Consider the following 12,825-nt stretch of genomic DNA (forward strand, 5'->3'; position numbering starts at 1 on the left):
TTCCAGGTTCCTTGAAATAAATATCTTCACTTTGCTGGGGATCTTAATTTCTTGTTAAGTAGTGAATGACCCTTCTTTCTTCCCCCCAGCCACCGTCCTATTTCACAGAGGAAGAGAATGACCAGCAAAGATGCCACTCTACTACGGAGAAGTAGCAATTGATAAAAGGTCAAATCTTACAAGGTGCCAACGTGAAGAAAAAGGCCCACTATCCTGCAGCCAACTTAGTCTTTGCCGGGCTAGACTACAGCTTTTCATTTTGTCTCTCTTACCACTCCCTGCCTGCCTCATCACCAGGTGGTTGTCGTTGTCCTTCCCGGCTAGTTGCCAATAAAGTTGTTACAAAGTGACCTTGAGTGTCTTCCTTGCTGTACTCGAAACCCCGCCTTCTTCATCCGGGTGCTGCGGCGCCAATAAGAGCCGGACCGCGCCTGCGCGCTAAGCCCCATTTCTTCGACCTCTGGCGCACCCGGTTCCGCTGCTACCTCTCGGGAAGGTAAGTGGAGGACACAGGGAGCTCGGCCTGGCCAGGGCGGAGCAGCGCCCAATAGGGACCCATTCATTGTGCCAGCGCCTCACTGGGCACGGGGCCCAAGCTGACGGGAGCCCGCGGGGCCTCGGTGGGAAGGACAGGCCCCTGGAGGGCACTTGACCTTAAGCCTTTTTTCCTCCGCAGAGAGGAAGCGGGAGAGGAGCCCACGTAGCGTGTCACACAAGACCTCCAGCCGCGTGGTCCCGAAGAGCGTAAGATGTTCGCTTGCGCCAAGCTCGCCTGTACACCCGCTCTGGTGCGTAGCCCAGGCAGGGCCGGGGGACTGAGGTCTGGCTGGGCCTCTTGGCCTGGAGCGTCCACATTGTTGAATGGGGCAATCTTCGGGCGGGGCACAGCGCCCGCTTGGGAACGACTCTCTCCTCACCCATTAACCCATTGCCCTTTTCTTCCTTTCCTCCTAATCTTACGGTATCTCAGCCCTCTCCTCGCCACAAGGGCGATGGAGAGCAGCCAAGGCCTGTCAGGCCTCTCTGGGTGTAGGTCAAACCCTCCTGTCCCTAGGCCCGGAGCGACTCTTTCCTCCGCCTCCTCATCCTTTGTTGGATTGGGGTCGACGCCAAGGTTGGGGTACTGCAGAGGATGTAGGGGCTGCTGAGGCCTAGTTCACCGCAGCAGCGCTTTCCAGTGCCTGTCTGTAGGTCAAACTCGATCCTGCAGAGGGAGGGACTTTGCCTTTCCGTGTGGGGGTGGAGGAAGATGGTGGGGGAACGAGCCCAAAGTCTTTCTTGCTGCCTCTTGAGTATGACTTTCTTAACAGTTTTGCAGGCTTTAAGTGAAGTCTAAATCTGGAGGATTTGTCTTCGAGAATCAGGTCTTGGTTCTGAAGGGATTTTTCTATGACCTTAGTTTAGTGGACACTCAAGGGCAGAGAAGTTGGACCGGAATATGTCCTTATGGTCGGATATTTCAGAGATTATTCTTAAACTGATGTAGAATTGCTTAAGTTCCTTTTAAAAATTTTGTGATTAATGGTCATACAGAAATATCTTGAAAATGGTCAGGGCTCATGTTAACTGCTGGGCTATTTTGAATGGTAAACATTTATAGTGACACTCCTAATGTACTTGTTGGGTACACTTAAACTTGCCAAAGAATGTATGATATTTATTGCTTTTTTCTGACTTGAATTATGGGACTACAATAATAGAAATATCAAAAGCGGTTCTTAATCTCTTTGCAACTGTTATTAGAAATTTTATTCAGAGTAGCAAGCTTCACAATTTCATTAGCATGAAATTTTATTAAAATTTCTTCATGTACTAAAAATGACCAAACAGCGAAGAGTCAATACAGAAGTCTCTGATTCATTTTTACTACTTGATTTTTTTAGAATTCATAGCATCTGAAAAGTCGTTGAAGTCTTACCTGTATTCTTTCTTAATACTGGAATCTTTTTTTTTTTCATTAATAGATCCGAGCTGGATCCAGAGTTGCATACAGACCAATTTCTGCATCAGTGTTATCTCGACCAGAGACCAGGAATGGAGAGGTAATAGCAGCAATAATTGAAATTAGGTAACACTACCAAGTAAGGGTTTTGATTAGAGTGAAGGAAAAAAACTTTATTAATGAGTTTTAGGGCGATTCTTTTCACCCTTCTATCCAAAAAACTAGATGAGCCAAATAGAGAAATTTCTCTATCCAAAACTTGGCCAAGAAATACTGTAGTGTTTATGTCTATTGATTTAAGTTGCCTATATTTAAAATTATAATAGCTACAGTTATTGAAAAATCTACTTTCTTGGGCTGGATGCAGTGGCTGACACCTGTGTTCCTAGCACTATGGGAGGCCAAGGCGGGAGGATTGCTTGAGCTCAGGAGTTCAAGATTAGCCTGGGTAACATAGTAAGATCCTGCTGCTACAAAAAATTTAAAAATTAGCCTGGCCTGGCAAAATAGAGAAGTAGTTATTTTGACAGTATGGTACTTAATTAAAATAGCTACCTGTGATTACTGATAACGACCTTTACCTTTATTTCCTGTTTTCTAGGGCTCTACGGTATTTAATGGGGCCCAGAATGGTGTATCTCAGCTAATCCAAAGGGAGTTTCAGACCAGTGCAGTCAGCAGAGACATTGATACTGCTGCCAAATTTATTGGTGCGGGTGCTGCAACAGTAGGAGTGGCTGGTTCTGGTGCTGGTATTGGAACAGTCTTTGGCAGCCTTATCATTGGTTATGCCAGGTAATCACTTCTGTCCCTAAATAAGTTCTTTTAAGAGCATGCCTGAAATCACTGGAAACTTAGAAAGCTGCTGTTTGCATTAAGTGCTTACTCTGTGTCTTGCATTATATTTAAAGGGCTTTGTATGCATTATCTCACTTTATTCTCATAACACCATTTGCGGTGTTATTAGAGTAACACCTGTGAAGGACTAGAGACACAGAGGTTATATTACTTGTCCAGGTCATAGCTAGTAAATGTCAGAAAATGAATTTTAACTAAGTCTGACTTCAGAGTCTGCATTCCTAATTGTTAAGCTATATTGGGAATATAATTATTAGAGCACATTCCTTTAAAGGATCAATTTATTTAACACCTAAACTGTCAGATTTTAAAAGGTATAGAACATAATTTCAGAGGAATAAGAATGTCAGAAGCCGTCAAAATGTGTGACAGCTCCCTACCTTTATGCTGTATTATCAGGATTGAGGAGAACAGAGTGTGAGAGAGACCTAGGCAAATAATCTTTCAGCAGACTTTTCAGTTTACAAAAATCCCCACACTAGTAATCTGATTCTTTAACATTTACCAAACATGTTGAAACTAATATTTCAAAGTAACAGTCGTATGTGGTCTCTTTTAGAAACCCTTCGCTGAAGCAGCAGCTGTTCTCATATGCTATCCTGGGATTTGCCTTGTCTGAAGCTATGGGTCTCTTTTGTTTGATGGTTGCTTTCTTGATTTTGTTTGCCATGTAACAAATTACTGCTTGACATGTTGGCATTCATATTAATTACGGATGTAATTCTGTGTATCTTACTGTGACTCCAAAAACTGTAGTATTGGTGTCATGGAAATATATATTGTTTCCAAAGTCACTTCATTAAAGATGAAAACTTTAATTTCTTCTGTGATTTGTACTTACACTAAGTTTAGATAAGAAGAACGTGCATTCAGGCAGATGCTGTCCAATTCAAAGGAAGCTACGGCAGTTGTTCCACTGATGAAAAATATCCCAATGTAATTTTTATGGGAATTCTTTTATATAGTGTTCTGCACATTGTAATTCATGGGGCTTTTGTTTATTCATATAAAGGATAAATATTTGGGTGTTTTAAGCTTCTATAAAATATTAAAGATAGTTAATACTCAAGATGGTCTTGTGTTTTTAAGACTAACCTCAGAATACATCAAATCAGAACCACCTTCCATCAAATCAGAATTACCTTCCAAATGATTGGTTCTAAAAATAAATCACATAAGCTTTTTAGGGAATGAAGCCTTAAGCTGGGGGATAATGTGATTTTTGTTTTTCAGTAAGTTTCATATTAAGCAATTGTGTGCCTATAATGAATCTTTCATGTCTTTTCAGAACAGGGTCAGTCCAACTAGCAGCTAGCTTTTTACTTGAACAAGACTATTAAAAACCAGATATCAAAAAGTAAACTGAATTGGCTAGATTTTTTAAGCCAAAAGTTGCTGTAAGCCAGTATTTATCACTGTTGCTCACATGTGTATAGTGAGAGTCTTTGGGATGATAGCTGGTTCAATAGTATTTTGCTTCTAATTTATGTTGCTTCTTGATCAAACTTTTCCCATTCAAAGGAAGTAGGTGGTGCTACTATAGACAGTTTTTCCCCTAGCAAATTATATTGTACCATGTTATCTATCATCCAAGTTTCAGGGTTTTTTGAAAGTTAAGATGACAATTCGGAAAGCTACATTTTACTTCTTTTAGTGCCCTTTGCCTGTTTGGTTTCCATTGAGAAAGAGTAGTCAGTTAACAGAGTTCTTCAAGTGTGGTGAGAAGACCACCTCCATCAGAATCTGCTCTTTTAAAAAATAAAAATCCCTAGGTTCCAGACCTACTGAATTGGACTCTTTAGATATGAGATTCAGCAAGCTGCATCTTTAAAAAGGCGTCCCAGGTGATTTTTGTGCATACTGTTTGAGGATCACTAAATTATACATTACCTTCTATAAAGTGAAATGAGGCCCAAAAAAGCTAGAGGTAGAGCTGCTCCCACTTTTTTGTTGATCCATCATCTAGTCTATATCAAATATGAAATTTCTGGAGCCCAAGCTATTTTCTTGAACAGCACTACTCAATATTTCAACTGAGCAATGTAAATAAGCACTATTATATGACCCAGCAATTCCATGCCTGGATATACACCCAAAAGAATTGAAAATCAGTATTCAAACAAAAACCTGTATACAAGTAGTCATAGAAGCACTACTTAACAATAGCCAAAAGGTAGGAACAACCAAATGTCTATCAGCCAATGAATGAAAAAGTAAAATACATCCATATAATAGAATATTCAGCCATGAAAGGGAATGAGGTGCTGATACATGCTGAATAAATGTGAGTGAACCCTAAAAACACGCTAAGTGGAAGAAGCCAGACACATGATTCCATTTATATGAAATATCCAAGTAGTGACAAAGCCAATTAGTAGTTACCAAGAACTAGGGAGAGGGGAGAATAGGGAGTGCCTGCTTAATGCATATGGGGATTTCTTTTAAGATGATGAAAATGATGAATTACAGCTGGTCCTATGGTAGTAGGTTATCAGAACTTAGTCTCATTAAAGTTGGTATATAGCCCCTCACTGCTAAATTTGGCTTAAAAATAATTTAATTTGATGAATTATTGGTAATGGTTGTACAACATTGTAAATATACTATCATAAATGTCACTGAATTGTACACTTTAAGGTGGTTAAAATGGCAAATTTTACATATCTTCTACTGCAATGAAGTACTGTACTATTTAATACAAGTACATAGTATAAAATTTTAAAAGTGATAGGGAAATGCTTAGATTAATAGTCATCTGTTCCAAGTGTATTTTAAATAAAATCAGTCTTGGTAATAGACCTGTTCTTGGTGCTGGTTTTGGTGGTTAAAAAGGCCTGAAACATTGATTTGGAACAGGTTTAAGAGATGTCCCAGCTGAGGGAATCTCCTGAGAATGTAAAGGGACTAGCTGAGCTGTGGCCTGAAAAAACAAGAACAAAAAAACCCCACACACAATGACTCAAACTTTATAAAGGGGAAAGGGAATAAAAAATAGTGCATCAAAAGTTTAACATCCTTGAGTATATATCCTCTTACTTAACTTTTGTTTCTAGTATCAAAGTTATGACATTGAAAGGACATCATTGGAATGCATCTACTCCTAGCAGAAATGTTTATTGTGTACCATTTTTATAGGAAGTACTGCCTCAGCTTATGAGCATTGCAAACAAATATTAATGCCAAATGAATCTTAGATTTTGAACAGAAGCTGATATTTTTCTGTCAAAATAGATTTTCTATGTTAATACGATGGTGTTGGTAAAATGGTAAACGAGTGGCAGTCAGTCTTAAGATGTTCAGAGGGAGTAGAAATAGTTTTATAGTTAACGAGTCACATGAAAAAGTACTGTTTGTAACTTAAGACAAACCTTAAAGAACCATGTCACAAGGACAGGCCAGAAGAGGGCATCTTGGCTAGTGAACAGCATGAGGAAAAGTAAATCAGCACAGCGTTAGTACACAAGAAACAAGGAATTGCCTGAGTATAAGACAGAAATGGTATTAGGTAAGGTTGTAAAAGAAGATTGGGGCCATTTTATATAAACAGGCAGGTATAAGAGTGTGGGTTTTATTCATGTGATACTGTCAGTCATTCAAAGTTTAGAGCTGTATTTTAGAAAGGTTAAAAGGAGACTAGGGTATGGGATGGACCAGAGCCAGCAATGAACAGCAGTTCATACTATAGTAGCTTTGCTGAGCTATAATGAGGGCCTAGGATGGTGGCAGTGAAAACAGTTGACCCCTGAACAACATGAGTTTCAACTGTGCAGCTCCACTCATACATAGATTTTTTTCAGTGTGTTGAAAAATTTTTTGAGGTTTGTAACAATCTGAGAAAACTCTCAAACAATGTAGCCTAGAAATATCAAGAAAATTAAGAAAACCATATCAATGTATAAAATATGTAAATACTGGTCTACTGCATTATTTCCTGCCATAAAATTACACAAATCTATTACAACAATTTTAAATATATCAAAACATGCACATGGACTGTATATTGTGCCATTTACAATTGAGAGAAATACAAATGTAAAGATGGAGTAAATCAGAACTGCATAAAATTAACTGAAGAACATTCTGTACTACTGTAATAATTTAGTGGTCACCTGTTGCTATTATAGTGAGCTTAAGTGTTATGAGTATCCACTTAAAGTGCTGTGTGATGCTTATCTCCATGTGAGCAGTTCATCTCCAGTAAATTCTGTATCACAAAAAAAGTGATCTCTCACAGTTCTTGCATATTTTTCATTGGGCTGGTACAATATTATACATGTTGAATAACACCATGGGACCCATACAAAGTACTACTAGTGATGCTAGAAGTGCTCCCATGAAGCAAAGACATGACATTGCAAGAAAAAGTTAAATGGCTTGATATGTACCATAAAAGAGGCCCACAGCTGCAGTTGTCACCATTTCAGACAGACAATTCATCTTGTAAACATGATATAAACTTAATAATATTGATATAGTACTAGAAGTATATTTTATGATTTTCTTAACATTTTCTTTTCTCCACCTTTATTGTAAGAATACAGTATGTAATGTATATAAAGTGCAACACTTGTTTATCAACTTTATGTAATTAGTAAGACTTCTGGTCAACAGTAGGCTGTTAGTAATTAAGTTTCAAGGAAGTCAAAAGCTATATGCAAATTTTTGATTGCATGGGAAGTGGAGAGGGATCACTGCTCCAAACCCCCAACATTGTTCAAGGGTTAACTATATTTTAAAAAGAGTGCAAAGGTAGTATCAGTAGGATTTAATGCCTAGATCTCAGGAACCAGTTAGGAGAGGAGAGGGTGTATGCATCTAGTTAAGTGCTACTTCCTGCACTAGAGGCTTTACATATACTGTTAACCCTCATAACAACCCTGTAAACTTGGAATAATTTCCAAGATGCAAAGAAAAATAGGCTCAGAGGTTAAATAGTTCCCAAAATCACATAGCCATTAAGTGGCAAAGTCAGGGTCCAAATTTAGATCTTCCTTAAAGCCTAAATCTTCCTTCTATGGAAAGCTCCACTTATACATATATTTTTTTCAATATGTTGGAAAATGTATGTTGGAAAATATGTTGTATCGGCCGGGCGCGGTGGCTCAAGCCTGTAATCCCAGCACTTCGGGAGGCCGAGGCGGGTGGATCACGAGGTCAAGAGATCGAGACCATCCTGGTCAACATGGTGAAACCCCGTCTCTACTAAAAATAAAACAAATTAGCTGGGCATGGTGGTGCGTGCCTGTAATCCCAGCTACTCAGGAGGCTGAGGCAGGAGAATTGCCTGAACCCGGGAGGCGGAGGTTGCGGTTAGCCGAGATCGCGCCATTGCACTCCAGCCTGGGTAACATGAGTGAAACTCCGTCTCAAAAAAAAAAAAGAAAATATGTTGTATCAATCTGAAAAAACTCTCAGACAAACCATGTAGCCTGGAAATATCAAGAAAATTAAGAAAATGGTATGAATGCATAAAATATGTAGATACTGGTCTACTTCATTATTTACTGCGATAAAATTACACAAATCTATTATAAAATAGATTGTTATAATATCAATGTTATAATACTAGATTGTTATAGTTAACAATATATATAACATTGATATTATAACAACATATTGTTATATTTATTATAACATTGATATAACATTGCTCTGATTTTCTTTTTTAATGATACGGTTAGCGATGACAAGGAAAAAGCTGATTTGAGGAAATGATAAACTTTGTTTTTCACATAATTTTAAATACATGAAGTATAATTTTACAGATCTGGGCTTGAAAAGAGAAAAAAAGTATGTATAGCACAGACTTAATGTGCATAAAAGTACAGAGCTGCAGTAGGGACCTAGCTCCAGATAGGTAACAAATTGGTAGTGAACATCATTCACCTAGTTTTGTGACTCTCCAGCGATGTTGGGAAGCTTGTTAACACACACTGATATAAAGAGCAGTGAGGGTTATCAGGGTTGGGCACTGGGAAGAAGAGATAACAGAAGGTAAAAGTGTCTCTAGGCAGACGGCAAATAAGCACACTGTTCAACAGGAAGACCTATGAATTTCAAACCAGGTAAGGAACAAGGGAAGACACAATAAAGGTGATAAATTGAAATAACACAGAGGTTTCAGTAATGTTGAAACTCCGTTTCAATAAGAACCGAAAAATACACAAGAAATTTAAAGAATTTCAGAGTTCAAGATCTTGGAAGTCAGGCAGGTTCAACGAATGATCAAAATTTGTGATCAAGTTGCTGAGTGACTGAAGTTGGGTAGAAATAAATGTCAATGCCATTAATTTTAAGGTAGGATTATAGATAAATGGGAAATAACATTTGAGAACCAAATAAACTGTACTTGTGCTTCCCACTGTAAATTTTAAGTTCGGTTAGACAAACCGAACTTAAAATTTACAGCGGTAAGCACAAGTACAGTTTATTTGGCGAAATGGTTTAGTTAGTGAGTATGTTATTTAGTTATTTAGTGAACTACAAGTATAGTTTATTTAGTGAATATGGTTTGGTTTGGGTGTTGGGTGCTTGGAAGAGGAAAAAATTGTATTGTTGTGGTCCTACCTGCAAAGCCTTTAAAAATACATAGGAAATTGCAAATGAGTTGTTGAGTTCTCTACATTCTGAGCATATTGACATAGTTATTTCATAGTATAATTCTACTGACAATGTTATGGACTTAACACCCAAAAACATGGTCCATCAGTTACTTGCCCAGTTCTTTACATTATTAAGGGCAAAAAGTATTTTTTCTATAAAAACTGGTTAAAGTTCCCAGCAAGAATTTGCACTTCTTTCTCCTGAATTGACAAAAGTAATGTATCTCTTCTGAGATATTTAGTGACTTAGATTTTCCATCTCAAGGGAGCTTAAATATTGGAGAGAGGACCTAAGACCAGTTGGGTCCCATAAATCCAAGAGCTTTTGGTTGTTCCTCCCATTAGCACAAGCTAGCATCTTACAACTGATTATGGCAGAGACTCCTGAGAGGTCCCATGGTTGTTGTCAGTGGCTGCTTTTAAACAATTGATTTTAGTCAGCACTTACCAGCCATGGAGACTCCAGGATCACCTCTTATAATTGCACCCCAGGCTTTGCTTCCTCAAATAGCTACACAGGTTGACTGAGTCTCTCAGCTGCTAGACATCTCAGTATTTTTCCCTTAAGGCTTGTATCTAAAGGACAACTCACAGAATTCTCCCACTGCTCTAGAGCTATCTAAAATGTCTGTTACTTTCAAGTTCTCTAACGCTGTATTTAAAAAGCAAGCTTCTAATATTGAATGTTATTACACCCCTGCTCTATTTTCTCCATAGTACTTACCACAATTTCAGTTATCTTACTGTTTATATATGTAGCATGTCTTCCCCTGCCCCTGCACCCAACCACAAGAGTCTCCTGGAGGAACTTTGTCTTATTTATAGTTGTCATCTCAGAGCCAGAAACAGTGCCCGGAATGTTCATGTTCAATAAATATAGATGTTTTATGAGTAAAGAGAGCATTAGGTTGATGGTTGACCTATTTGGCCATCATGGACCAATGAGGCTGTATCCAAGGTAAGAAGGTAACTGAAAAGAACAGGATGTTAGTCTAAGGACCCAGGAGGATCCATATGCTGACAGACCTCCCTTAGTTTCCAGCAAAAGGATCACATGGCTTTGGTATTATGTGGGCCTCAGGTTGACAAATAGACTAGTTATGGGAAGCCATGAAAGGTAGGAGTGGTACTGTCTATTTTTATTAATAACTTAATATTGTATAAAGAGCAGAATATAATGATGGCAATCCCTCTTTCTAGTGAGTCAGATGAGACAGAAGAGGTGGCATTAGCATCAAAAATGAAAACAAGGCCCTTAAATTCCATTCTCCTCTCTCTGGCTAGTATAAGCTAACTGGTATTATGTGAAGCTAGTATAAGCTAACTGGTATGATATGAAGATAAACATAGCCTTTTCTTCCCCATAATGCCACACCCCATTAATTATAAATTCTTTTGAGAAACCAAGGATTTGGGTTAGAGGGCAGACATCCCTGCACTTAAAATTTCAATAATGACGACAAGTGCTGAGAGGTATCTATAGCATAGGCCATTTCAGCAATGTGCAGGAAGACCCTGAGATGGCAGAGAGAGAAAAAGAGATAGAAGCTACCAAAAATTCAACTACAATGTCTAGGGCCACATTATCCTCATTTCATCTCTCAGGTATCAGTGGGTTAATCATGTCTTGCTTCCCCCACCCCTTTGACATCACACACACACACACACACACACACACACACACACCCCCACCTTGATCTCACTAATAAAATGCCAGCTAATCCACTGTATTGGGTTGCATCCTGAGAATACCATGACTATGTAGAGGCACTTTCCCTGATCCCAGGATTAGTTGTACCAAGCACACATAAGGGGTGTAGTCATCTAGGTTTGTTTACCCTCAGACAAACAGAAACTATGTTCTGTAAATTAATTATTAGTGAGAGAGAGAAGGAGAGGGAGTTGAAAGGGAAGATGGAGAGAGAACACACACATACACACACACACACAAACGAGATATGATTTGGCTGTGTCCTACCCCAAATCTCATCTTGAATTGTAGTTCCCATAATCCCTACATGTTGTGGGAGGGTCCAGGTGGCAGTAATTGAATTATGGGGGTGGTTTCCCCCATCCTGTTCTCATGATAGTGAGTTCTCAGAAATCTGATGGTTTTATAAGGGGCTTCCCCCTTTGCTGGGCACTCATTCTTCTTGTTACTGCCATGTGAAGAAGGACATATTCGCTTCCCATTCTGCCATGATTATAAGTTTCCTGAAGCCTCCCCAGCCATGCTAAACTGTGAGTCAATTAAACCTCTTTCCTTTATAAGTTACTCAGTCTCGGGTATATCTTTATTAGCAATGTGAGAACAGACTAATAAATATATATATGCGTATATATATATATGTGTATATATACACATACTATTATATATACTATATAGATTACATGTAATATATATATTATATATACTAATATATAATTACATATATTATTAGTCTACTAAGATATATATATTAGTTACTAAGTATATATGTCTACTAAGATATATATATATATATTAGTGTACTAAGATATATTAGCCTAAGATATATATATATTAGTCTACTAAGTTATACATATATCTTAGAATTTTTGTGAGCAGTAACAGATTATGGATTAACAGCCCTATCATACCAAGGTGGAAACACCACATTATGTGGCATTTGGAAGATTCTGAGGGCATTTAGAGACCATCACTGATTCTTGTGATATTTAGTTATTAACACTTTCATGACAGAAATGCATTTTCTTCAAATAGCCTCATTTTGTATCTAAAGAATATTAGTTTTATTTAGCAGTCATGTGGGGTTCTTAAAGGAGATTCACTAGACCCTCACTAATTCTCTTACAACTAAGTTGGGTAGATGCATTATGGAACAATACAGGTAAAGAAGAGGTCTAGAAGAAGTTTCCTGCATTTGTAAGGAGAAGACTGTAGAGAACTTTAGGACTCTTGGGGATATTGAGGAATGCAGAATTGAGAACAAAAATGGAAAAGGATAGCATTTTATGAGGATATGAGTAAATAGTGAGACAAGTTCATAGAATCAGTCCTGAATATAGTAACTACACTCATTTTGACAATGCTGAATGTTTTCCCCACTTGTAGAAAAACTATAGTAAACAAACTGTTGTGGAACTAGAAATATGTGGATAAAGTGAGACCTTTTGTTAAATGCCAGGCTGCCAAACTGCATATATAACAAATATGCATAGTTTCCACCTGTTTCCTGCCCCTATTCATCTTGTTTATTTTTTTTCTGGCTTTAGGTATACCTTCTCTTTAGAAAATTAGCTAAAACTGAATTCTCAAAACAGATCAGAGTACTGTTCATATCACTAGTTCTTCTCTTGTCTAAAAAGAAAGACTTTTTAAAAAATAACACGTTCCTCGAATGCATCATGTAGATAATTAACTGCTTGACAACAGACGGAAGT

The 12,825-nt window shown here is 38.1% G+C and overlaps 1 protein-coding gene across 1 annotated transcript; it reads left to right on the plus strand.

Annotated features, from left to right (window-relative positions):
• The first annotated feature begins 391 nt into the window (after positions 1-391).
• Positions 392-5,594, plus strand: ATP5MC3 (ATP synthase membrane subunit c locus 3). Its single transcript, XM_032292888.1, has 5 exons — positions 392-496; positions 677-788; positions 1,965-2,042; positions 2,544-2,737; positions 3,360-5,594. Exons 2-5 carry the CDS (start codon positions 750-752, stop codon positions 3,472-3,474), a joined length of 426 nt encoding a protein of 141 aa, XP_032148779.1. The 5' UTR covers positions 392-496; positions 677-749; the 3' UTR covers positions 3,475-5,594.
• The last annotated feature ends 7,231 nt before the right edge of the window (positions 5,595-12,825 follow it).

Source organism: Sapajus apella, unplaced genomic scaffold (assembly GCF_009761245.1).
Source record: "Sapajus apella isolate SASKATOON/1434 unplaced genomic scaffold, GSC_monkey_1.0 scaffold28, whole genome shotgun sequence".
NCBI classification, from domain to species: domain Eukaryota; kingdom Metazoa; phylum Chordata; class Mammalia; order Primates; family Cebidae; genus Sapajus; species Sapajus apella.

Bases quoted from the DNA above. Each gene is read 5' to 3' on its own strand.
- ATP5MC3 (XM_032292888.1), top strand. From the start codon at position 750: ATGTTCGCTTGCGCCAAGCTCGCCTGTACACCCGCTCTG. The intron at 789-1,964 runs GTGCGTAGCCCA...TTTCATTAATAG, and splicing joins TCGCCTGTACACCCGCTCTG to ATCCGAGCTGGATCCAGAGT. The intron at 2,738-3,359 runs GTAATCACTTCT...GGTCTCTTTTAG, and splicing joins CTTATCATTGGTTATGCCAG to AAACCCTTCGCTGAAGCAGC.